Consider the following 27,009-nt stretch of genomic DNA (forward strand, 5'->3'; position numbering starts at 1 on the left):
CAACGTGCTACCGTGCGTGTTGATTTGTATCGTAAGTATTTTTTTTAAACCGCTTATGCGTGCTTATTTAACTAAATGGCTCCAAGGCGACACGGCGTTGTCAACCCTGGGCGAGTTCAAGCTCACAGGCGGCAGCAGGTCGTTGACCCTCTCGATCTCAAACGCTACGAGGGCGCACTTGTCCTCCGTGTACACCTGCACAGCTGACAACACTTTGTTGTCGCCCCCGCAACGTGCTACCGTGCGTGTTGATTTGTATCGTAAGTATATATTTTTTTTCTTTTTAAACCGCTTATGTGTGGTTATTTAACTAAAGGGCTCCAAAGCTGTTGTCAAGGTGTCACGGTGATGTCGAAATTCGCATACATTTTTACCCGACTGCGGCAAAGCCAAAAGGAAGGGCTTTGATTTTAACAGTCTATGTATGTATGTAGGCATGTTTGTATCCAAATTGTGTGTGTTCCACCGTAGTGCCTAAACTACTGGGCTGATTTTGATGAATGAGGTGTCAATTGATTCGTTGTAAAGGTCCGGGTGACATAGCCTATATTTTATACGATAATATAGTGATAAGGCATCTTCTAGACAAGCGAGCTCCACTAAAGCCGCATCATAACTTACCTAAGTGTAAATTTAATAAAAATACAAAACCCCTTTAAAAAGAAACCAAGCCAAAACCTTAAATCAAAACGCTATAAACCCTTACAACACTCTTTATATCAAGATAAAACGTATAGTAACTAAAAAACCTAGGATTATTCCGAACAATGAAAAAGCGGGTTCATTTTTAGAGGGGCACTCCGAAATCTGGGACGCATTAGGCACTTAATGAATGTATACGGCCGGGAGGTGTTCCAGCCACGGCCAAATGGAAAGGCGTTGTTTTTGTCTAGACTAGACGTTGGAATCCAATGAGTAAATATAGCTGTTGAATTTACGATCCAATTTATTTAAAAAATAGTAAGAGGCCTGGCCTGTGAGGGCCAGATCTTCGTTATTTTATAAAACCTGAAAGTTTCTCTGCACATTGTCCCCAGCACAGGTAGGAATGAACAGCGACTATGAAGTTTGGATCATCGTGGCTTTGGCACATAATAAGTAAAAATTAAAGTGTATAAAATTACTCCCCAGTTTCGTCATGGTATAACTATAAAGTCAATTTTTTTTATATTTTCTTCGGGATAATATTTGGAATCACGTCATTCATTGCCAGACATTTATAGTATCGTGATAACCCCCTGCCAGACACCCTTAAATTTTAATAAATTGTAACTATGTATATTGTATACCCATTATTCACTTTTTCATTTTTAGAGGACAACTCTGAAATCTGGGACGCATTAGGCACTTAATGAATGTATACGGCCGGGAGGTGTTCCAGCTATGGCCAAATGGAAAGGCGTTGTTTTTGTCTAGACGATGGAATCCAATGAATAAAATATAGCTGTCGAATTCACGATCCAATTTATTGTATTTCGAAACATAAAAGATCACGAAAATAAAAATAAGGTTAAGTGCGAGTCGGAATCGCATATACAAAGGGTTCCGTACCACTGTGCAAGATATAACATCATTTACTTTATTTTTATTTTTAATTTTCATGTTGACCATTTCGGAATTCCATCGGCAATCTTGGTTTTTTATTATTTGTTGTTATAGCGGCAATGGAAATACAAATTTTGTGAAAATTTCAATTCTCTACGTATTACGATTCATGAGATACATCCCGCTGACAGACAGACGGAGGGACAGGAATAGGGTTCCGTTGGCAGCCTTCGGGTACTGAACGCTAAAAATGATTAAGATCACAATACTGCCTTACCCTATTTCAGGGTCCCTAATTTAAATCGTACAATTACTAAATTCGTACAAGTACTGATCATGAGGTCCCAAGTTTGAATTACATATATATTTGATGCCTTATATACGAAGATATAGACTCAAAATTACATCTATGTAACGCTATTTTTATCCCCCGACCCAAAAAGAGGGGTGTTATATGTTTGACGTGTGTATCTGTGTATCTGTCTGTGGCATCGTAGCTCCTAAAATAATGAACCGATTTTAATTTAGTTTTTTTTTGTTTGAAAGGTGGCTTGATCGAGAATGTTCTTAGCTATAATCCAAGAAAATCGGTTCAGCCATTTGAAAGTTATCAGCTCTTTTCTAGTTTTCTTAAAGAGGTTTTTGTGTCGGGGGTTTTCAAAGTAATATAACTAACTAAGTATATGTATTAAATTGTATTTCATACAAGTAGTTCCATATTTTCTTCCAGTTTCCAAGTAGGTATACTTGTTTTACTTGGCAGAATTACACAACAGCCTTAGCAGGTGCAACTTCTGTGCAGGGCGGCGAGAAAATTGCAGCGGTGCAAATGTTTGCTTCCCAGTACCTCGCGAAATAGGGAATTTTCATGGAACGGTCTAGTCTCAGATATATTTTTATGAAATTCGTCGAATGATGTAAAAGGAAATTGGTTCTTGCAATTTTTCTCCGGCCATTAAGGCTTTTGGAAACATGAGGGTTCGAAATTTAACGTTCAATTTCATGTACTAGTTTCTAGTTGAACTATTTCAGTAACTTTCTTTACCGACGAATTGGACTGTATTTATTTTTACTTAGTCAATTAAGATTCCTCAATTCTAAAATTCTATACATGTTTTAACTAACAGATCCGAGACAAATGGTCGCTAGCTATAAAGCTACTAACATAGGGGTAGTGTAAGAAACCTGAGAGCTATGCTTGGAAATTCTCAATAAATTAAATCAGAGCTGAGGAGACCCTTAGCAGAACCAGAGTAACTGACAGCTAAGCAGGTTACAAAGCTGAAGTAGCATGGGTATATATAGTTTGAAAACCCGTTAGCATTCTAGTACGATGCCTTGTAGAACCCAAAGGAGTAGCGATTTAATGAAAAACTGCCATACCCCTTCCAGGTTAGCCCGCTTCCATCTTAGACTTCATCACTTACCACCAGGTGATATCGCAGTCAAGGGCTAACTTGTATCTGAATTTAAAAAAAAAGAGTACTTTGAAACATTTAGGTATGCCTTCCATTAAGCGATAAGCAGACATAGAAATTCAAGTACTTTAAAGTAACTCGATATTTTAACTGTTACCCTAAGAAACCTTTTGCTGATTCAGTGAATCCGGGTACATGAGAGTTGCTTTGAATTTAATTTAAATTGTTAACTTGATATCAAATACCTATAATATCTTTTTGTACGTGAATAGACTACCTACCTGTTTGGGCCAACATGGTGAAGGCTGTGGTCTTATAATGGGAGGTCTCGGGTTGGACTCTTGTATACTGTAACTAAACATTCAGTACAAATAAGTATTATTCCATGGTTTTACTAATAGTGAACTAGCTTATGCCCGCAATTTCGTCCGTTTCATCGTAATCACTAGTCACCTTTTATATATTTAGATATTTATATAATTTCTAAATTGATTCAGGTCTGGTCCGAAGTCGATTTGGATAAACTTCCGAAAAGCGTATATCCCCAATGAATCTGTTTGGTGCAATAACGTGTTTTGACCTCATAGTCACGAATTCATAACGAAAATTGGCGACAGCGCCATTTTGTGTGTGCGTGCAGCGGAGATTAGGCACACATGATTATGCACACCGAACGATAAGAGGTTCTCCTTCGTTTTTCATATGCATAATGGCATTTGCCCCAGTGATATTCGTGATTAGACATCAAGTTACGCCATTATTCTAAATTTCAGATTCATCGGCGGTGTGCGCTTTTCAGCAATAGGTACACCCGACAATAATTTCAACATCACCACTTAGCTCCCTGGTGTATTTCAACCACCCGTTGTGCCAGACCTTTTTCTCTACGCACATACATATTGTGGAATCAACGCTCTTCGACGGTGTTCCCACTAGATTTCAATATAAGTTGATGGTATTGCAAATGTTTATAGGTGGTGGTTATCACTTAACCATCTGCTCGTTTGCTCGCTATTAATGAAAAAAAAAATTACCTGCTTACGTTTTAGACTACCACGTGGTATATTCTTATTAAATCTTTAGTTAATAACTTAACTACCTATATATTTTTAGACACCTATTTAATGTAAATAGAAAACATGGGGTCAAACATTTTCCTTATCTCTGTAATTAAATCAAAGGGAAAAAAGCTGCGAATGATATCAACGGAATGCTTATTAAAAGATAACACAAAGACGTCTGTTGCAGAGTTTTAAAAAACAGAATTCACGGACGCTGGGTTTGAGCTGAACTTTTTGATCTTTTGTGAAAATTAAGACGACTGAGCGAACTCGCAACTCTGTATGTAAAGTGGCAAAAAATTTAAATTTCTCGCAAAACTAGGTACGTTTGAAAATTACAATGTTTTAAAAAGAACGATAGAAAAGAATGGAGTTGGCGAATTCAAATTTTAAATAAACTGTTTATGAGTTTTTCTTTCCATGTTCATTTATTTAATTTGCATTTAAATAATTATTCCTTTTTATACACAGTAATAAATAATTATATCTTTGTCGTAGGTGGTACGATTCTGTACATGGAAGTGGAATGGAAGTTTAGTGAACGGAATATAGTCCTTATCAGTCTCTACGCAGCAAACCATGGTAGCAAATTGCTTGATGGTTGGATCGCCAATAGGGACTTGACACGGCTAAAAACTGCCAACCAGTGAACTAAAATGGCTAGAAAAATAATAATGGAAAAGTTATTCCGAATAAAAAATGGTGTTTCATGAAGCTGACAAAGTTTATATGACATTATTCAACATCGATTTGCTCACAGCATACTTTCGAGTTAAGAGGGGTCTCTCCGTCATTCGCTTCATACAAACGTTGTTCCAATTTCATTTGAATATTAAGCAACCAAAGTCCATGAAATTTTGCAGACATATTATTCTAGAAACTAATATCTATGTTTGTGGTTTTCTAGATTTCTGTTAAAACATTCAATTTCAAAGTTACGCGGTCTTAAAAATTTACATACAAATCTTTGAGCCCCTGTAATTTTAAAACTACATATTAAAAAAAAATCTAAAACACCACAGACACAGATATTAGTTTGTAGAATATGTCTGCAAAATTTCATGGACTTTGGTTGCTTAATATTCAAATGAAATTGAAACTACGATTGTATGAAGAGAGTGACGGAGAAAGCCCTGTTAATAAAAATTGTAGAGACTATTGTCACACTCGCTATTGTTTTCCCAAACTAATTTTTTTAAAAGTACTATCCCTTTCAATATATTTCTAATAGAAAGGGGTATGCACAATTTTAAGACCAAGTTAATTTGTTTTATAGATTCACAGCAAACACTGGCTATATATTATTGTGCGTTTGAAGATACCACCGAATATAGGCATCAATATCCACTCAACCAATTTTATTAGACAAAAAGGACCAAGAAAAGGCGTTATACTAACAATTGTTTTCTTTCCCAGTGAGGCCGCTCTCAGTAGAGATCTTGTCAAGGGAGCAACCGTTATCAGTGGGCAGACAGGCGGAGCTTTGGTGTAAATCGACCGGGGCGAGGCCACCCGCCATCATCACGTGGTGGCTTGGTGGCAAGAAGCTAGACTCTATCACAAAACAGCAGGTAAGAATCACTGCTATACTACGTATTACTGATAGTCTTCTGGTTAAGACGTCGGTTCCTATTCAGAAGGTCAGGGATTCGATCCCGGACACGCAATTCTACCTTTTCGAAGTTAATTTGTACTAACGGTGAAGAAAAATATCTCTTCAAGGAAAACATCCCTGCAAGTTACAATTTAGTAAATAATAATTGTGTAAAAGCAATTGATACATAAATGATATTACCTATACTTCTCAACATAATATTACTAGGATAAATAATAAATAAATTTGTCGTGTTACAGTAATTTGACCCCAGTTAATTCGCCAATGAATTTTAACTACAAGTTTATAACCCTAAAATTTAACACTTTGCCGGAAGATCCCGCTAAGCCTCGGCACCCGGTTAAGCGTTAACATCCCTTAATTAATTTCACCTAGTGTGTTACCGATTCACCCTTGGCTTAACTTGTGAAATGGATGGTTCGGTGAATATACTAGAAACATCGAGTACATGAACTTAGAGTACCCGTAATCCGTATTGAGTCGCAAATTGTTTCAACTCACACACACAACCTATGATATTACGTTTTTGTTAAATTCTGATATAAGTTTGCCCTTGACTAAGATCTCACCTGATGGTAAGTGATGATCTATTATTAAAGCGGGCTAACTCGGAAGGGGTAGATATGACCCATATCCCTGATTGGTTTCTAATTTGGTGTACAGTAAAAAATATATTACTTTATTTTTACTTTACATAATAATATACCTAAGATATGTCAACTCTTTCCCAGGACTTGGAAGATCGTAACGAGACCCAGTCGCTTCTGCAGTGGACGCCATTGAAAGAGCACAATGGGAAGGTGCTCACTTGCAGGGCGGAGCACTCCAAGTTCAATACCACAACGATAGAGAGCAAACTGCCGCTCAATATTTATTGTAAGTTTGGCTTTATTTACCATAGCTCTGGCCATATAATATTCTTTCAGAAGTAAACTTTTAAGAATAAAGATGTAAATACTATATAAGTATACTAGATAATAAGTTATGCCTGTGTCAATCACAGTTACGCAAGCTACCTCGGTACCTTTCATACAAATCGGTTAAGCGGATGGGTTTTTGGGAATCCCGTGGAAACTCTTTGATTTTCCGGGATAAAAAGTAGCCTATGTCCGTCCCCGGGATATAAGCTAACCCTGTACCAAACGTCTGTCTGTCTGTCTGTCTGCTACCTTTTCACGGCCCAACAGTTTAACCGATTCTGATGAAATTTGGTACAGGATTAGCTTATATCCCGGGGACGGACATAGGCTACTTTTTATACCGGAAAATCAAAGAGTTCCTCCGGGATTCCTAAAACCCATCTGCTTAACCGATTTGTATGAAAGGTACCGAGGTAGCTTGCGTCCCTGTAATTGACATAGGCATTTTATCCCGGAAAATCGAACAGTTCCCACGGGATCTTTAAAAACCTAAATCCACGCGGATGAAGTCGCGGGCATCCTCTAGTTTCAAGTAATTTTAGCAATTCGTATTGAGATACCTATTGGAAATATCTAGAGTAGGTAAATGAAAGACAATCTATAGACAGTATCGGCTTCAATAGAGTCCACCCTTCAAATTGCGCTGTCAGTCGTTAGGCTTCGCGTATTTGTCTTCGAATCACCCGCCGCCAGCGGCAATCGCTCGGAAAATTGATACGTTTAATTTACGCCTCGGAACTTTACCTGCGAGCTTTTTACAGTATTATTTTCACTTTATTTGTTGTTGCTTTGTCTGAGAGGTGTGTGACTAAGTTGTGATAGTGCATATAAGTTGACAGCGCATGTAACGGCGAAAGAAAACATAGTGAGGAAACCGCATGCCTGAGAGTTCTCCATAATATTTTTAAATGTGTTTGAAGTTTACCAATCTGCACTTAGACAGCGTGGTGGGCTATGGCTTCTCATTCTGAAACAAGACTCAGGCTCAAGAGCGATATGGGTTTATGGCGATTATAGCATAAGTCGATTTGTGACCGTGCTAGTCGACTTATAACTTTAAGTTTTTCTTAACGTTCAGCAAGATAGACAATAGTAAGATCCTTTACTAAATATAATTAACGCACCCATTCTTTATTTTCTTATGTATTATAGTCAGTTCGCTTGCCAATATTTTCAGGTATTTCAGAAATACGAATGCACTTTATTTTGTTATAGTATATCCCATATTTTTCACACAATAATGAAACTCTCGCAACGTCAAATATATTCGGTACCAAAGGTAGTTTGACAGCAGAGAAAATGCAACTCTACCGTATTTGAAATAGAATGAATAATTCAACAGACGTTCCTGTTGCCACAATGTACCTTGGCGCTAAAATGAACCCGAACGATATCGAAGAAGGCGACGATGTGTACTTCGGCTGCGAAGTCGACGCCAACCCTCCCGCGTACAAAGTGGTGTGGGAACACAACGTAAGTTCTAACTTGTGCTACTTTTTTATTTTACAGTGTTATATTTTCGCTTGTTGGCATCAAATCAAGCAAAGATGTGCTTTAGATATAAACTCATGTTGATTTTACGATATATAAGATAGCGCACTTTTATTCCGTTGAGTGCATGTAATTTTGTGAGGTCATTTTCCATCCTTGACTATGAAGTTTATATTGAAAATAAACTTTACTGTTACGACGGCAATGAAGACGCACTCCGCGATTCAGATGCGCTTGATAAGACAAGAGCATTTTTGAGCCAAACGAAATTCAACTTAGTCTTAAAAATATAGGGTTAAGATTAGTATAAAAACAGCGATTGCGCTTATTAATTTAACGCCACCCGTGGCCTCGTGAAACTTTTCAAAAGACTCGCTTAGGGATAATGACGTATTGAATGAGGTTTTATCTAGCGCATTATCTTCATTGGAACAAATAGAAATGAAACCTCGATTCATACTAACTATTAATTACTATTATGGTAAAAGTCTAGTCTTATTGAGAGGTGCAATTAAATTCTTTGTCGACCTGGAAAGATATTATCTTCCTGGTTTGTTAGTGTGGCAGCTGATAGCGGTGCATATCTAGGTAAACTTGATAGTGAAAACCAACTAAGAATCTTTACAATGAATTGAGTGCTTCCTTATTGGTCATATTATGGGCGCGATATCATTTTAGATTAGCGACCGTATGAATACTGGATCGTTGTCACACTAAATTCACTATAATTTGCTTCCTGTAGTATTTTTTTTATATTATTCTCTGTTTAATTTATGAGGTTAAGCTATGTGCTTAAATGATTAAATGATTTATTTGTTCTTAAAATTGGTCTTTTTACAAATTGTGCCGGGGGCCATGACTTATGTTTGCAAAACCTGTATCTCAGGATCCCCGCTCTTCCTCGTCATATGTAACAGATCATTAGAATTATTATCCGAAAAATGTTAGGTCAGATTCATACAACCAGAGCACTGTTAAAGCCGCCAATCTGATGAAGTATTAACCCTGATGACAGCATATTTTGTGGTAAATATTTTAAAATAGGTACAGTAAAATAAAAAATCGAACCGAGCCAAAACTAAAATCGGTTTAGACAATCACAAATGTTTCATTCGATGACAATTTTGGTATTCAAAGCAAAACTCCGTATTTATTTTGCATTCACGCTAGTTTTTGATTGACCGCGCAAAGTGCCATCGGTTCGGAAAATTTAAGTATTCAGCATTTTTAACACAACTGCGGCAAAACATTTCAAATTTTACGGAGAATTTGATTTGAAAAGTTTTGGATGGCATGAATTACGTGCCAATTGTAAATAACTAAATCTTGTATATAAAAAAAGCTGACTGACTGACTGACTAATTTATCAACGCACACCTCAAACCACTAGATGAATCGGGCTGTTTGGCATAAAGATAGCTATTATGACGCGGGTATCTACTATGAAAAGATTTTGGAAAATTCAACCTTAAGGTAGTAAAAGAAGGGTTTGAAAGTATAGTCCACGCGGACGGAGTCGCAGAATAAACTAGTTGTCTAGACAGTATGGTTCTTAACGACGTATTTCTTCCTCAGGGGGTTCTGCTCCAACACAATCCATCCAATGGAGTAATCCTCACGGGGAACACTAACCTCGCTCTTCGCAACGTGTCAAGACATCAAGCCGGCACCTATACATGCACGGCATCTAACGTTGAAGGTGACGGGAAATCGCCTCCACTACGGATGCAAGTTGTTTGTAAGTTTGTATATTTCTACTCTATTTCTCTGGCACTCTGATGGAAGGCTTTAGCCGTGCCTAGTTACTACCCCACCGGCAAAAGCCGCCAAGCGATCTAGCGTTCCAGTGCAATGTCGTGTAGAAACCAAAGGGTTTGATAAAAGCTGCCATACCCGTTCCAGGTTAGTCCACTTTCATCTTAAAATGCATCATCACTTACCACCAAGTGAGATTGCTACCTTGTACCTATCTGAATAAAAAAAAAACAAAAAACAATAATGAGCGCTCTGGTCTTCTGAGTAGGAAGGAGATGGAGGTGAAAGTAAATTTTAGATTATTTTTTTACTTATTTATTTTTTTGCTCAGGTTTGTTATGGTGAGAGGATGGTGACCACGGTTGGTTGCCATTCTATCGGCACAGATATCCTGTTAAGCGATTGAATGTTTTGGTGTGATACCGTGCAAAAACCAATTAGGTTATTAGGCGTATTAGGGCGGTTACTGATGTGAAACTTATCTTAACGTACATTACACAGTCCTACACGCGCAATTATTATTTAATTACATTCACCGATGCCACCATGATGTGAATCAAACGAGTACATGATGGGAACTGACTTTATTATATGTATTTTCATAATACCCACTTCTATGAACAATTATTACAACAGTTACGAGACTAACCTTGGTCCTTGAAGTTTACACCATACTGCGGCGTGACGATGTATAGCAAAATTGACGTCGATAAAATTAATCAATATCGCAATCCGTCATCTTGCAAAGTTATATTTTTTATAATAAAACTAAAGGGAATTATTTATTATTAGAGAATATATTGTAGGGAACACGTTTTGACATATCCCTTTCAAATTAGCCTGCTTTGGTCTTAGACAACATCGTCACTTTATTTAAGGCTCAATATACATCTTATCATCGAATAAAAATGTCAAGGGTGACGGCAAGTCACCTCCCTTGCGCACGAAGTTGTTTCTAAGTTTGTATATTTTTCTACTTTATTTTTCTTCTCTATCTCTGTTTGTGGTTTGAAAGTCCAGCTTGTTTCACTTGTTTAGTTTTCAACTGTAGTTTGTAAAGGATTTATTTAAAGTTTACAGAAAAAACCTTCGCAGATTTTATTTGATTTTCGTTTTCAACTCTTCAATCAGGACTGATTTTTCAATCTCCGAAAATCGACATAAAACAAAATTTTTTGTGTGTTCTCAAATACCTAGTTTTGACAGTTTTTGTAGCTGAAATCTGTTAAATTTGTTCCTGAGTTAGGTCAGTTAACGATAGAAATCTAATATTTTCCAGAATAAGTATATTATCAAACATTTCAAACAACATTTTCGTCTAGTTTCGTTATAGATGATAATGATGATGGTCGATAATAATTTCAAACCCCATTTTACCCCCTCAGGGGTCAAATTTTCAAAAAGTCTGTCTGGTAGTTTTAGCTGTGCGTTGATAGATCAATCAGTTTTCTTTTTAACCGACTTCATATATATTTAGCCTCAAATTCACTAACAAAGAAAGATAAGAAAGCTTTCTTCATTGACCTAAATCCGAAAGCCTAGGCACTACCCACGGTGATTAAGCTTTAAGACACTTCAATTAAATCGTCTCACCAAACTATTTGGACTATAATTGTATAGAAGCTTAGCCTCAAACAGACGCCGCCGCTATATCTGCTCCATGCCGCATTTAATGGCAGAGATTATCATTGCCAATTTACTTCGCAAGCACATAGACAAACTTACCTCATGCAATAATACAGTAACCTTAATAAATACACAAAACACAGAAAGTAAAATAAACAATCATATAAAAATCTTTTTTAAATGAATCCTGTAAGCTGTGATAGCCTAGTGGTTAGAACGTCCGCCTTCTAATCGGAGGTCGGGGGTTCGATCCCGGGCACGCACCACTAACTTTTCAGTTATGTGCGTTTTAAGCAATTAAATATCACTTGCTTTAACGGTGAAGGAAAACATCGTGAGGAAACCTGCATGCCTGAGAGTTCTCCATGTTCTCAAAGGTGTGTGAGGTCTGCCAATCCGCATTGGGCCAGCGTGGCAGACTATGGCCTAAACCCTTCTCATTCTGAGGGGAGACCCGTACTCAGTAGTGGGGCGGAAATGGGTTGATCATGATGAAATGAATCCAGATCCAAAGAAGTGGGTGTAAAGAGTAAAACGACCTTTTCTCTGAAGTTCCAGCGTTTAGTTCCTGGCAGGGCCCGGGGCTATTTGGAAATATATAACTTCTAAAATGCCTCTTAACTGATCTGATGGAAGGTGGTAGTGATTGAATACTACTGTGGTGATTCAGGGTTTAAGCTGTGTTGAAAGATCATTAACTATTCCATTCCATCAGCCTGTATGCGTCCACTGCTGGACATAGGATTTTCGAAGAGCGCGCTACCAAACACGGTCCTCCGCCTTCCTCATCCACCCGCTTCCGGCAATCTTCTTCAGGTCATAGGTCCAGCGAGCTGGAGGTTATCCCACACTGCGCTTACCGGTGCGCGGTCTCCACTCCAGAACTCCCTTAAAAATGTCGTCTTGTTAAAAATGCACCTGTAACATCAATCCGCAATTCAATTAAAGTCAAGACCAGCTAATGGAAACCCAAAGATCTTTGTGACATCTAGTAATTTAAGATATTAAGTAACAAAGTGAATCCATCAGTACTAAATTGGTTCAATAATTAACAAACCCGTGTCAAATACCCGTCGAAAGCTTTCACTTAGTGACATACCAACCGTGTTAAACGATAGAGATTATCGTTTCGAATTCGATTCACAGACACAAAGATGAAGTTATCTTCAATCAATAAATCAGTTAGCACCCTGAATGGTACAAAAGGACTGAACACGCATCACTACGTCCATACTAATATTATAAATGCGAAAGTGTGTCTGTCTGTCTGTTCTGCTAGCTTTTCACGACCTTACAGTTTAACCGATTTTGATGAAATTTAGTACAGAGTTAGCTTACGTTCCGGGGACAAACATAAGCTACTTTTTATCCCGGAAAATCAAACAGTTCTCACGGGATTCTTCAAGGCCCATAGGTTTAACCGATTTATATGGGCACAGGAGGTAGCTTGCGTCCCAAAAATTGATTGGGTATTGACCTGAGTTTTGCACGCTATACATTGCGGGTTTGAAAAATACTAAATCTCCACTCACTCACTCAATCTCTCACTCACTCAATGACTGTATCTGCAGATACAGTATTTTGTGATACCAGCAATAAATAAGCTCCTCGCACATGGTTTTATGACATGGCAGAAACTTCAAATGGAAATACACTTTATCATGATATGCATAAGGGTGAGTTTTGACAAAAAACTGCATATAAAAAACATAGCGTTTTGTCAAAACACAACTCTTGTTTGTTTCATATGAGCGCATGACATCCAAAAAGAAGCTTCGCTTCAGAAAGACTTAGCTCTACTCCACTCCATGGGTACGCTCGCGTCACACCTTAGGATCCGTTGTACACAGTGTACATAGTACTTACAACCCGTCGGAAATATCTACGAATCTGGCTTAGTGACGTCATGCAAACTGAAGAGATAGCACTTGCGTTGGCAACGGTACTGGATAGGCGAAAACGGGGAGAGCTGCGGGGAAGCGCGGGAGCGCAGATATTACCGAGGGTTGTACACCATATTCGCCGCGCGTTCTGTTTGTTACAGTCTCAATGGCAGAGATTATCGTTTCTCATTCGATTCTCGGACACAAAGACGAAACTATCTTGAATCATTAATTCAATTAGTACCCCCTAATGGACTGATAAAGTAAACGCCGATATCCACATAGGCATGGTAGCTTTATTGGATACTAGCTAATGCCCGCGACTTCGGCCGCGTGGACGTACGTCTTTAAGTTCCCGTGGGAAATCTTTGTTTTTCCGGGATGAAAAGTAGTCCTATGCCACTCTCCAAGTTTTTAACTATGCCTCTCCTATGCAACAAATCTTCTGAAAGATTTATGTGGTGTTGTGCGTCTGATATGTATACCTATTGCTCGCTTTTTCTGCTTCTTTAGTAGTGGAAGGGCAGATGGTGCATATTGCATTCTGCATGTCCGCGTCGTAGTATGCAGATTAATTGTCTGTTTTAGCGGATTATAGCAGTTTCAAATTTTAAACTGATTATATGAACGAATGGAAGGAGTACCTTTAGTCCGCGACATGTTGAGATGGCTATCTGGGTATGAGTCACCCGCGCTTGCCCGCATCGGGTTAGCGCGGGGGCTGTGCGGGTGTGCGAGGCGTTCCCTCCCCGATCGCCATTTCTACCTATCTATTTACTATACTTGCGCGTTAACTAATCAATAAAGGCATTGCTATTGACTGACATAACGATCGAGATTATTATGCCTGATTTGGCTCGCATGCACAAAGCTAAAGCAATCTTGATCCATTTAATCAATTACAAGGCAATGCGAACAGCTGGTATAGTTAATTTAGATATTCAGACCCGATAGACTATGAAACTTCCTGTGAAAAACAATAGATTACAGGTTAGCATGATCTAACTTATGCGAATATGAAAATCCGCTATAACATTGTATCATTGATTAACTTTTAATAACTCAAAATTAAAATTAATCCCTCACAATAACCTCTATAAAAAAAAAAACTAGAAAAAAGCTGATAACTTTCAAACGGCTGAACCGATTTTCTTCGATTATAGCTAAGAACACTCTTGGTCAAGCCACCTTTCAAACAAAAAAAACGAAATTAAAATCGGTTCATTACTTTAGGAGCTACGATGCCACAGACAGATACACAGATACAAAGATACTCAGATACACACGTCACTCAGATACATACAAATGGGAAACTATTTTACTAATCACTACTTAAGTAGCTAATCGTGTAATTTTCAGTCTAGACAAGAAATTATTATAAAGACAGTGAAATACAAGCTTAAATGGATGTGCCTAGTAATTTTCTATTCTAGGAATAGATTTTTCAATTAGATCATAAGCCATGTTAGACTTGACTATATCTCCCCTTCCCCTCCAAATTAAGCATTCAGATTTTACTTGAAGGTGGAACAACAACAGTAGATACACCAGGGTAGGGTTTGAACAGGGTTTGAATCGTTGACCTTTCAATTTCAACCCTTGTCCTTTTAGCTAGAGGCTTGTTATGCTAGACTTGTTGACCAGCAATGGTTTTGCCTAATTTCTGAAAATCTTTTCTTCGTGGAAGAGAGTAGCTTATGTCACTTTTTCCGTCTTTCACATCTATGCAAAACCCACGCTGATCCTTTGCGCTGTTGCGGAGTGGTTTCAGGTCTAACAAACAAACTCACTTTTGCATTTCTGAGATGGGTTTGGGTAGTAATTAAAAAGCTTTGACTTTAAAAAGTTGTTTTTAACCCCCGACCCAAAAAGAGGGGTGTTATAAGTTTGACGTGTGTATCTGTCTGTGGCATCGTAGCTCCTAAACTAATGAACTGATTTAATTTAGTTTTTTTTTGTTTGAAAGGTGGCTTGATCGAGAGTGTTTTTAACTTAATCCAAGAAAATCGGTTCAGCCATTTGAAGGTTATCAACTCTTTTCTAGTTATAATTGTAACCTTCACTTATCGGGGGTGTTATAAATTTTAATTTACACTTGTTTAACTTAATTAATACAGAACATGTTTAAACTGATGACGTATTCTATTTAATAATCAAGATACATTTCCCGCAGATAGGCCTATATGTCGGAAGAGGGAGATAAAACTGATCGGCGCGGCGTTACAAGAGCCATCGAAGGTGGAATGCGACGTGGATGCCTTCCCTCCTCCGGACACGTTCGAGTGGACCCTCAACAACTCCGCTGGCTCCATTAAAGTTGACCCTGTAAGTATTGAAGCCTTATTAGATGCAATACTCACCCCTCTTCACTCTCCAGTGAAATAGAGAGGAGGTGCAGTGTCCATTTACGTTAGTGATGTTGAATTTTGAAATTGTTTTAGTTTATTTATAGTTTATTGGTATTGGTAGTTTTATAGTAAGCTGTGACGGCCTAGTGATTAGGATGTCCACCTTTTAATCAGAGGTTGTGGGTCCGATTCCGGAAGACCTCTAATTTTTCGGAATTATAAGCGTTTTAAGTAATTAAATATCGCTTGCTTTAACGGTGAAGGAAAACATCGTGAGGAAACCTGCACGCCTGAGAGTTGGCCATAATGTTCTCAAAGTTGTGTGAAGTCTGCCAAGCCACAATTGTCCAGCTTAGGCTAATACTTTCACACTGTGAGAGGAGACCCATGCTCTGTAGTGAGCCAGCGATGGGTTGATCATGAATAGTTTTTTTTGTATCTTAATTTATACGGGAATTTTGTCCGACACGGGCACGCCAGCCCCATCCTAGCTTAAATAACAATCTAAATTACATAATGGAATGCAACATAGCAAATAAAAATATATTCTACTAGAGGATGCCTGCGACTTCGTCCACGTAGATTTAGGTTTTTAAAGATCCCGTGGGAACTGCTTGATTTTCCGGGATAAAAAGTTGCCTATGTCAATTACAGGGACGCAAGCTACCTCGGTACGAAACATACAAATCGGTTAAACGGATGGGTTTTTAGGTATCCCGTGGGAACTTTTTGATTTTTTGGGATAAAAAATAGCCTAATGACCGTCCCCGGGATATAAGCTAACCCTGTACCAAATTTCGTCAGAATCGTTAAACTGTTGGGCCGTGAAAAGGAAGCAGACAGACAGACAGACACACTTCCGCATTTAGGTATAATATTAGTATGGATTCTATTCTACGATGTACGGAACCCTTCGGGTGCAAGTCCGGCATGCACTGGGTCGGTCTTTTCGACTATGAACATCATCTGCCAGATACGTTCGAGTGGCCACTATAGACAAGAATTATCCACAAAGGTGAATCTAAAAAACGCTTTTTCAACATCGTATAGTCTCATCGTATCTCAAGTATCTATTCGTCGTTCGTAACTTAATTAATTCAAGCCATTTGACTACGTTTGTGCTACATACTCACTTACGTTAGTGGCTCAGTGACTCAAAGAGGGTTTTGGTCTCCGGACACTAGCAGCTACCACATACTACCTTTCCGATAGGTACGCTACTCCATGTCAATGGGCTAAGCCGAGAATATGGAAGTCTTTTCACGCCTTCTTCATCCAACAACACTCATAGCGTCTAACAAAACGTCGTCGTTAGCCGGTGGACTTCCACGTCTTGTCTAAGAGTGCCACCACATCCGGTTCACAGCTTTCCTCATCCATCCACTTCCTGCCACTCTCTTTATATCGTTAATTCATCGTGCAGAATGCTTACTTGTACGCGGTTTCCACTCTATAGAACTTTTCGTCTCCAACAGCCATTGCCCCTGCGACAAGCATGATTTGTTAAGCTTTGCTAATAGTTTGGGCTATATCAGTGATCTTGGTTCTTCTGCAGCTCTTATCCATCGTGAAAACTTCTAACATCATGCTATTGAGCGATAACTTGAGGACATATAACTCCAATTATAGTATAAAAAATAGCCACGAACAATACCTATAAATCTTAGAAATTGAAGCCAGGTGTGACAAACGCTTTTAACAAAATTAAATCTTTTGGAAGCGAAAGATAAAAGTTTTACCTAAACAGAAGTCATGCAAGCTAAAATAATTAAAATAACAATAGACATTAATATAACATGAGACATTTTCCTGCGGCTTGGAAAAACATACATAAAAAACGGTCCTTAAAAGTATTTTTTCTGTGAAAACATAATGCCCTACAATTATGTTAATTACTGAGGACCGTGATTAAAAAACCTTGTAAAGTCCCTTGTGAAGTAATTGGGGGCTGTAATTATGTAAAGTATATAGAATTTGTGAGAAATGGTTAGAAAAAATGTTATTTATATTTAAATCCCCCATCGACGTTAGAGGTGTTTAAAAAGTAGGACACCGTACAAAAGTAATGACGAAAAATCTGTAAAATAACTGATTAATAATGTATTGGAAAAAGATTTATTTATCACCCCTCAGAAAAGCTTTTTTAAAGCCACTTGATTTCCTGATGAATGTGAAAGAGTCATAGTTATTAGTTCTAATTAGCAAACGTATAATGGATATAAATAATTTCACAAAAATACTTAATTTTGATACAACGCTCGTAAAGATTTCTCTCAAAAGTAGAGTGAAACGCGATCATTCGCAAAAAAATCGGAAAATAGATCAAATGTCTCAAAAAATTACGCAGACATTTTTTGCCCTCCGAGATTTTCCTCGAAAAAGGATAGGATGAGAGCACAAAGAAAAAACACTTCGCATCGTTCGCGATTCATGCTAAAAGTCACAAAAGGTCTCAACTTTGGGAATACTTCCTGATTCCATGATTCCACCCTCGGGGCATAAAGAATTATTGAGTAGAGGATCTTGCTTTTGTTCTGTCATATAAACGGTGTTTTTATTCAGTCCCATAATAATTCAACGTCAATGTATTACCATACCTATATTCATTTTCGTGATGAATTTTAGGAAAAGTGTAAATATATGTATTTTTTTATTTTGATTGGTTTGAAAATATAACAGTAAAACTTAATGAATGGTGCCAAGAATATAGCTTCATTTCCGCACTAAACAGCCAGGCTGATCCGTTGCGCAAAAAATGAGCCAGAACTTCTGTCTTTCTGTTCAAAATTTGCACTAAGAAGGAAAGGCTACAGGTTGATGGAATGGAAGAAACCGGACAAGTGCGAGTCAGACTCGCGCACCGAGGGTTTCTTACTCGGGTATTTTTTCCGACAATAAATTAAAAACTATTATGCATAAAAATAAATAAAAATTTGTTCTAGAATTTACAGGTTATGATGCCTATATGATACCCCACTTGGCATAGTTATCTTACTTTGAAAATTGAAACACATTTAATTTTTACGGTTTTCAGATTTATTCCTTTACTTGTGCCATAAGGCCTACCGACCTGCCAAGTTTCATGATTCTAGGTCAACGGAAAGTACCCTGTAGGTTTTCTTGACTTCTTCATACACGACAGACGGACGGACAGACAGACAGACAACAAAGTGATCCTATAAGGGTTCCGTTTTTCCTTTTGGGGTACGGAACCATAAAAAGGAAAAGTTGATGTGTTTAAGGCTTCAGATAAGTTATTTGTATTTATATCGTTTTTTGTATACGCAGAGTTTGTACAAAACTTATGTTTAGAATGAAGTTGTTGAAAGGGTTAGCGAGTAAGGGTCTCATAATATAGAACTCACAGCCCGAATGGTACTTGGGGGCGTTCCCTTTTAAGTAAGGGACTTGTTACTAGCTGACTTTAGTGACGTCACATCCGTGTACATTTGATTTTTCTTGTATTTTCTGAACTGTTTTAGGGTTTCGTAGGGTTTTGAGGTCAAAAGGAAAATATATAGCAGCAATTCGTTGTCTGTCTGTCGTGTCCAAAAACCAAAAATCCAAAAACCATAAATTTTTTGTTACCTACATCACAGAAAAAATGTGTTCAAGAGCAATTAATAACTAGTATTTTCAAATTTCAAATACCCAACCAAGTACAAAACCCGCGGTGCGCGAGTCTGACTCACACTTGCCCGGTTTTTATCTATATTTCCAGCTCGCATGTCATTAAGTAAACCAAATGGCCGTACTTCGCTCGAGCGAAAACCCATGAACGGTGCGAAACAATAGTGTGAATGGTTGTTTCAGTTTTCTTTCGCGCTGTTCACGGGTTTCCGTACCATGATCTGGCGTAAATGTAAAGCGAGCACAAGAAATAGTACAAAATATTTAACTGGTATTGTCTATGCATTTGGTAGCATTAATGTAACAAAGTACTAAATTTCATTTAAGTTTCCCCTTAAAAATCGGAGGTTTCTCAATCTCTTAATGCCTTTTAGTAATATTAGATACCGGTCATGCTTAGCCAGGGCACATAATCTAACAAAATATGTAAGGTTTGTATTAATTTCTCAAAGTCAAAAACAAAGTCTTCTTGCATTCCACACAGATTCCACAACTTACGTGACAACAAGTGTAAATTAAAAATTTATAACACCCCCGACAAGTGAAGGTTACAGTAACTAGAAAAGAGCTGATAACTTTTTCATGGATTTTCTTAGATTATAGCTAAAAACACTCGATCAAGCCACCTTTCAAACAAAAAAAAACTAAATTGAAATCGGTTCATCCGCTTAGGAGCTACGATGCCACAGACAGATACACAGATACACACGTTGAACTTATAACACCCCTCTTTTTGGGTCGGGGGTTAAAAAGCTATGAGACTAACCTGATTTTTTTACCAACCGCAGTTTCGTACAAGCAAAAATCGAGATGTAATATTATTTCAAGAAAAAAAATCAAGACGAAAGTTCTAAAGACGTAATTAATTTCCATCAAAGAGCGAAAAGCTTCATTAAATGTTTAACCTTGTGGTTGGGAAAAAATTAAGATGCCTTTTTTAAGCTTACTTGTCGTTATCTAAGTATTGACTCTTTTTTGTTTAAGAATTTCCTTTGACAACCATAGCTCCTATGTATACAGGGCTCGTGAACAGTTTCTTCATTAAAAAGATTAAATACTCTCATTTATTTATTTTTTACATTTTATCCTATTTTTAAACAATAAAATAACAAAAACAACAGAAAAAATAACAGAAACACAGAAAGAACAAAAAATAAAATAACATCAACAACAAAATCAATAAATAACAGAAACAAAAGAGAAATAAAATAACATAAACAACAAAAAACTAAAGTAACGGGGGAAAAAAAAAAAAAAAAAAAAAAAACATTGAATAAAAATATGATAAAATGTACCCCACTGGCAACAGGGTGGGTTGGACCCAAGCCGCCAGTGGTCAGGGCTCCAGAGTGAGGAACCTCCTCACAATGCGTGCCGTCTCAAGAACCACTGCCTTCTGTATCTTACCCTTGATCCAACAGTTAAGCGACAGTTTCTTAAGATGTTGGTCGAAACTGTTCGCAATAAGACCGTGGACTGATACAACTATCGGTACAATAATCGCTGAGGCAACACTCCACATGGCAGTAATCTCGTGGGCCAGGTCCAAGTATTTCGATACTTTTTCCTTTTCTGCTTTCACTAGATTATCATCATGTGGAATAGTGACATCAACAATCATTGCTCGACGCGCTGATCGGTCAACTAGCATTATATCAGGTCTATTGGCTACAATATACCTGTCAGTGATAACCGACCGATCCCAGTAAAGCAGGACACTGCTATTTTCAAGAACTGACATTGGGTCGTACCTATAGTATATATAATAAATATATTATTACAATGTGCCATGCTTTTCAAAATAGGAGTTGTGTTTTTCTACTTGCGTACAACGAATTCTCCTAGATATTTTTTTCTTTAATTCTATCAAAGAGTTCCCATGGAATTTTTAAGAAACCTAAACCCACGCGGAAAAAGTCGCGGGCGACAAGTAGGTAATGTTGTACGTAGATTGTAGTATGCCAGAAATGTTCACGCAAGTGAAGTTTCCTATAATGTGTTTTCTAGTTGGCGTAGAGTTCTAGCTCCTAGAAATTCTTCATATTACTTAGTTACACATTTGACCAATCTTGAATTTTAATTCCTAACACAAAAAGCAAACATAATAATTAACTCTTGTACAAAAAGTATTCATTTGAAATTCTAATATCGAACAGATGGATGTAAATAAATCAAGTAGGTAATATTTAACTTGAATGAATTTATATTATACATTATTATAAAGCCAATAGTTACAATGTGTTACTTGTGGCACGCGTACCAAAGGTTTGCGAACCCTGATTTAACACGATAGGGTCGTCTCTCAACAAAAGCACTCTTGGAAGAAAATAAAAACGTTACACGTAATAAAAAGAGAAGCACATTTCTCGACGTTTTCTTTTTATGACTTTGCATTACAACTACTTAACGGTTTTATGGAAGACAAATGAAAATACTTCGCATTAAATCCATTATCTTAATGTTTGAAGAGATTCTTGTATATATCTGTATTTTATTACAAAGCTGCTTACGAGTTACGATTCATATACCTATTCATATTTATTTAGTGAGTTTCTGAGTATTGCTAAAAGAGATAATAAAGGTACATACATTAAACCATAGCACAAGTCGTGTCCGACTCGTCCAGCCATCCTTTCTAACCCACGATTCTTCATGAAAATTAGGTAAACATGCCTGAACAGTGCCTGGTCCAATGTGAAACATCCATAAAACTGTGATAGCTGCAAAATTTGATTGATTTTTTCGATAATATGAAATTTTTAGCACCTAATCTGTAAATAAGCTATCAATACTTACCCAATTTTATTACTTTGTATAATGAACTTTAGTAAAAAAATACTTTCGGTTATGTCTTGTTCATATTTTTTAGTATAATATGTCAATAGTAAAGTAAAGTGGTTAAGTGGGTTCTGTTAAATGTAGTTCTAAATAAAACGCTTCATTAATAAGTGAAAATAATTGTTGCCTTCCTTTTTTCTCAGGATCGCTTCACAGTTAATGCGAAAGAAAGCAAATCAGTGTTAACTTACATCCCGGTCTCCGACATCGACTACGGGACGTTGTCGTGTCGGGCGACCAACTTGGCTGGGCAGCAGATATCGCCGTGTGTCTACACACTGCTACCTGCGACGAGACCCGATCCGCCTTCCAACTGCTCAGTGTACAATCTCACTGATGATTCGTTGGATCTGACGTGTCTTGCAGGTAATTTGGGTTTTCACGTACCAAATAATAACAACGTTGCGTCGGGGGACCAACTTGGCTGGGCAGCAGATATCGCCGTGCGTCTACACACTGCTTCCTGCGACGAGACCCGACCCGCCTTCCAACTGCTCAGTGTACAATCTCACTGATGATTCGTTGGATCTGACGTGTCTTGCAGGTAATTTGGGTTTTCACGTACCAAATAATAACAACGTTGCGTCGGGGGAGCAACTTGGCTGGGCAGCAGATATCGCCGTGCGTCTACACACTGCTACCTGCAACGAGACCCGACCCGCCTTCCAACTGCTCAGTGTACAATCTCACTGATGATTCGTTGGATCTGACGTGTCTTGCAGGTAATTTAGTTTTTCACGTACCAAATAATAACAACGTTGCGTCGGGGGACCAACTTGGCTGAGCAGCAGATATCGCCGTGCGTCTACACACTGCTACCTGCAACGAGACCCGATTCGCCTTCCAACTGCTCAGTGTACAATCTCACTGATGATTCGTTGGATCTGACGTGTCTTGCAGGTAATTTAGTTTTTCACGTACCAAATAATAACAACGTTGCGTCGGGGGACCAACTTGGCTGAGCAGCAGATATCGCCGTGCGTCTACACATTGCTACCTGCGACGAGACCCGACCCGCCTTCAAACTGCTCAGTGTACAATCTCACTGATGATTCGTTGGATCTGACGTGTCTTGCAGGTAATTCGATTTTCTACGCAATGATAACTACGTAGTTGCGTTGGGGGACCAATATCGCTGTTTACATTTTATTCCATAGAGCGCCATTAATTTTTTTCTGCACAGCGCCCTGTCCACTAGGATCGGGGTTTTTGCCGTATCAAGTCTCTAAGTCGTTGAATGTAAAGTGACTTACAGGTAATATCACTTGTAGGATCGAGTACTACATACTTATTCAATTATTTACTTATCTATTGACTAAATGTAAAGGCAGGTTGATGCTGATATTTCTTCATAACATCAGCCAATAAAATTATCATAAAAGTTATTATTTATTTTCCAATTCGTAGATTTTGAACTATTGCTGGATAATTTCTTCAAATTAACTTCAGTAGCTTACACCATTTAGAATCTTTTCCTGTGAAATATTGCTGTTAGGCACTAATGCTTTAATTTTTATTCTAACAATAGGTTACGAAGGCGGTCTCCAGTGTACATACATAGCAGAAGTGTGGGCAAACGAGGGTTTAGTAACAAATTCAACAAATAAAGCGACAGTTTGGAACCTGAGGAGGCTTGGTGCTAAAAGACATCTCAAGTTGGTGGTGTACGCGGCCAATGCTCGGGGGAGATCCGAACATGTGACGTTCACTGTTGAAACTGCGCCGAGATTAGCGCCTAGAACTGGTAAGAATGCTTTTTTAACACTCAGCGCTCATTTCAATATTTCGTATCTCCAGAAAAAAAAAAGAACCCTTATAGAATCACTTCGTTGTCTGCCTGTCTGTCAGTCGTCTCTGCCAAGACCCGTCAAGCGAATCAAAATCTATAAGGTACTTCCCGTTGACCTAGAATCATGAAACTTTTCAGGTAGCAATGTCTTTAAGTGATAGTAACTATCAGTATGATTTGGGTGAGAAAAATTAGTCGGAGTTAACATAAAAAGTTTCTAGTATCTTAGTTTAACTAATGGTTCGTCCAAAACTAAGATATAATATGCAATGTAATATAAGGTATATAAGATATTATATCCATTTGTACGTTTACAGAATTAGTTAGTCGTGTCTCCCAAACTTCTAATTGAATTTTGATAGAATTCAGTCATCTTCATATTGGTCGTGGACTTTAAGCTTTCTTAGACCATTTCGCAATAACTCGATATTTTAAGCTCCTAAGTCTTACTTTATTTTGCTTTGATAAATTGACACAATTTGTCATTAAAACAATTTATTCCAAGTTGTTGAAACAGAAACTTCTTAATTCCAGTCGCTAAAAGAACAACTGTCAGAAATTAAGCGGATCGCGGGGATAATAATTAATTACCACGCTAAGAAAGGGATCCCACCTCTGTGTTCAGGATCCGCCATAATTAGCTTGAGTCATGACGTCATTACTCAGTGTCAATTAATATGTATAGGATGGCCTCTTGCCAGATAAGAAGATAGGTACTTTGATTGATTTACCGAGATAATTATATTGAATTACCGTGGAGCAACCCCTTATGACCGTTTAGTTATTAATTAATATCGATAACCGATTAATAATTTATAAATTGATGTCTATTAAGTTAATAGCAACCGAGTAATGACTAATTTTATTTACCGACAGCTAAATTTGCAATTAGTGGGTTCCTATTTTAATAAAAAGCAAAAAATCTTTTGAAATAAAAGCTATGGTCGTATTTTATTTACAAAAGCTATTTTTAACCGACTTCCAAAAAAGGAGGAGGTTCTCAATTCGTCGGGATCTTTTTTTTTATTTTTTTTTTATTTTTTATGTATGTTCCCCGATTACTCAAAGACGCCTGGACCGATTTGGAATTTTTTTTGTTTGAAAGGGTATACTGTGCAGGTGGTCCCATATAAATTTGGTGAAGATCTGATGAATATCTTCGGAGATGGAGAACAGAACTCCTCAATGGATGAGAGCAAATTGCTCGCGATCAGTGTAATAGCTTAGTAAACAGTAGGGTTTTAACTGGGCATAGCATATTATAGTACAGTGGGGCCACTAAAAATTGTGAATAAAAAATTTTCAAAAGAAAAATAAAACCGACTTCAAAAACCAAAAACACTAAAAAGTAGAAAATAATTTTTGTTTAGCTACACGTGTAATGTACCTAGTTATGAAGTCGGGCGAGCTTCACTCTTGAATTTCTTTTGTTTTAATATGCTCGCTCGACTTCATACCTAGGTACATTACACGTGTAGCTAAACAAAAATTATTTCCTACTTTTTAGTGTTTTTGGTTTTTGAAGTCGGTTTTATTTTTCTTTTAGTTTGTGTAAATCAGTTCTACATTTTTAGCTGTTCGAAAGAGCTGCGGTAGAAACGTGAATGACTGTTTTTCTGTTCCCAACTTTCCATTACAAATTGTAAAATCTACTTATGCTTTGAAAACGGAATTACAGTTAAAGCAAAAACACTTTGGAAATTTTACCGACCATGAAAGTACTTCTAAAAAGTTATTCCGAAAAGCAAATGCAACCGCAAAATAAGCGACGAAACAAGGGGAAATAAAACTTTTTATGTTTTCAGTTTTTGTTCTGAATATTACCGGAGCAAAAGATGTTTGCTTAGCATGAAAAGTATGCTCGTTGTACTAACATTTTTACACTATCCGATCCGATATCGGGGTATGGAAAATGTATGAAATTTTCACGTAAAGGTACTTTTTAGAGGTCCGTACCGAAGGGTACTAACGGAACTCTACAACTACGCCTCCGCTGTCCAACCATCTGTTCACCCATTCATCCGTCTGTCTGTCTGTCAGTGGGCTATATCTTATACACCGTAATAGGTAGACAGTTGAAATTTTCACAGCTTTTCAACGACAACAGTCTATTACAGTAAAATGGCTGGTTTATTGGCTTAAATCTCTAATTTTAAATAGATTAGAGACACGTCAGATTTATAACGTGATTCTGATGTCGTTTAAAAAGATAAAAACTTCACTCGTTAGGTATGATTTTTCGAGTATCCTGCAAAGTTTTGCCCATAGAGAAGCAAGTTTTGCTAATAAGAATATAACTATTTTTGAAGAATACCAATATTTTTTCCGAACTCTTAGCATTAATTCTAACCCGTATATTTATTCCGGCCTCGCCCCACGAATATTACGGTTGGCTGAAAGTAAAGGCGTCGCCGTCGCTATGAAAACGGCAATTTGGCTTAAATTCAAGTGTCAATTTTGGAGCTTAATCGAGTTGTGATGAGAATGTTATTCTAATACTGCAATAACCCGTTTATATACGACGAATACAAGCCGTTTTAGGCACTTAATGCGATATTTTATAATTCACTGTTAGCGCGATTATCAGAGCCGTTCATTTCGTGTTCCTAGAATAGAAATTGGAACACGTTGATCATAACCAAAAATTCACATCATTGTGCATTAATTAACTAACGCACAAATTGTTTAGTGATAATTTCAGAACTAATTGACCACATTCATAAATATAATTGTTGTTAGGTGATAATATGCAAGTAGTTTTACATTACACAATGTGTCATGGCTATGCCTCTATGGTCGTAACTCGTAACTAGCCATGGCTAAAGCCTCCATTAAGACTAGACCAATCTACTGATTCACTGACTCAATGTCTAACTCTGAGTGGCAGCCATCCAGTTCATTCGACATTTATTTTTAATCCATTGGAGGTTTTCTACGGAAAAGTATTTTAATATCACTCAATGAAGACGCAATGTAGAACTAACCAATGTCAAATGAATTCGGTGACTATCGTTCAGTGTTAGACACTAAGTTAGCCAATCACCCAGGAGGGCCTATTCAGAAATCACAGCTTCCCGAATTGACTAAACT

General features: G+C 37.6%; 1 protein-coding gene across 1 annotated transcript in view; it reads left to right on the forward strand.

The window, feature by feature from the left end:
- The window catches only part of LOC123865924 (nephrin-like), a 198,704-nt gene that overhangs the window by 149,388 nt on the left and 22,307 nt on the right, over nucleotides 1-27,009 (forward strand). Inside the window, exons 7-13 of the mRNA XM_045907145.1 lie at nucleotides 5,441-5,595; nucleotides 6,371-6,515; nucleotides 7,902-8,032; nucleotides 9,626-9,788; nucleotides 15,488-15,639; nucleotides 22,274-22,496; nucleotides 23,659-23,874. Coding sequence (XP_045763101.1) covers nucleotides 5,441-5,595; nucleotides 6,371-6,515; nucleotides 7,902-8,032; nucleotides 9,626-9,788; nucleotides 15,488-15,639; nucleotides 22,274-22,496; nucleotides 23,659-23,874 — 1,185 coding nt within the window. The remainder of the gene's footprint in view (nucleotides 1-5,440; nucleotides 5,596-6,370; nucleotides 6,516-7,901; nucleotides 8,033-9,625; nucleotides 9,789-15,487; nucleotides 15,640-22,273; nucleotides 22,497-23,658; nucleotides 23,875-27,009) is intronic.

This window comes from Maniola jurtina, chromosome 6 (genome assembly GCF_905333055.1).
Source record: "Maniola jurtina chromosome 6, ilManJurt1.1, whole genome shotgun sequence".
Taxonomy (NCBI): Eukaryota; Metazoa; Arthropoda; class Insecta; order Lepidoptera; family Nymphalidae; genus Maniola; species Maniola jurtina.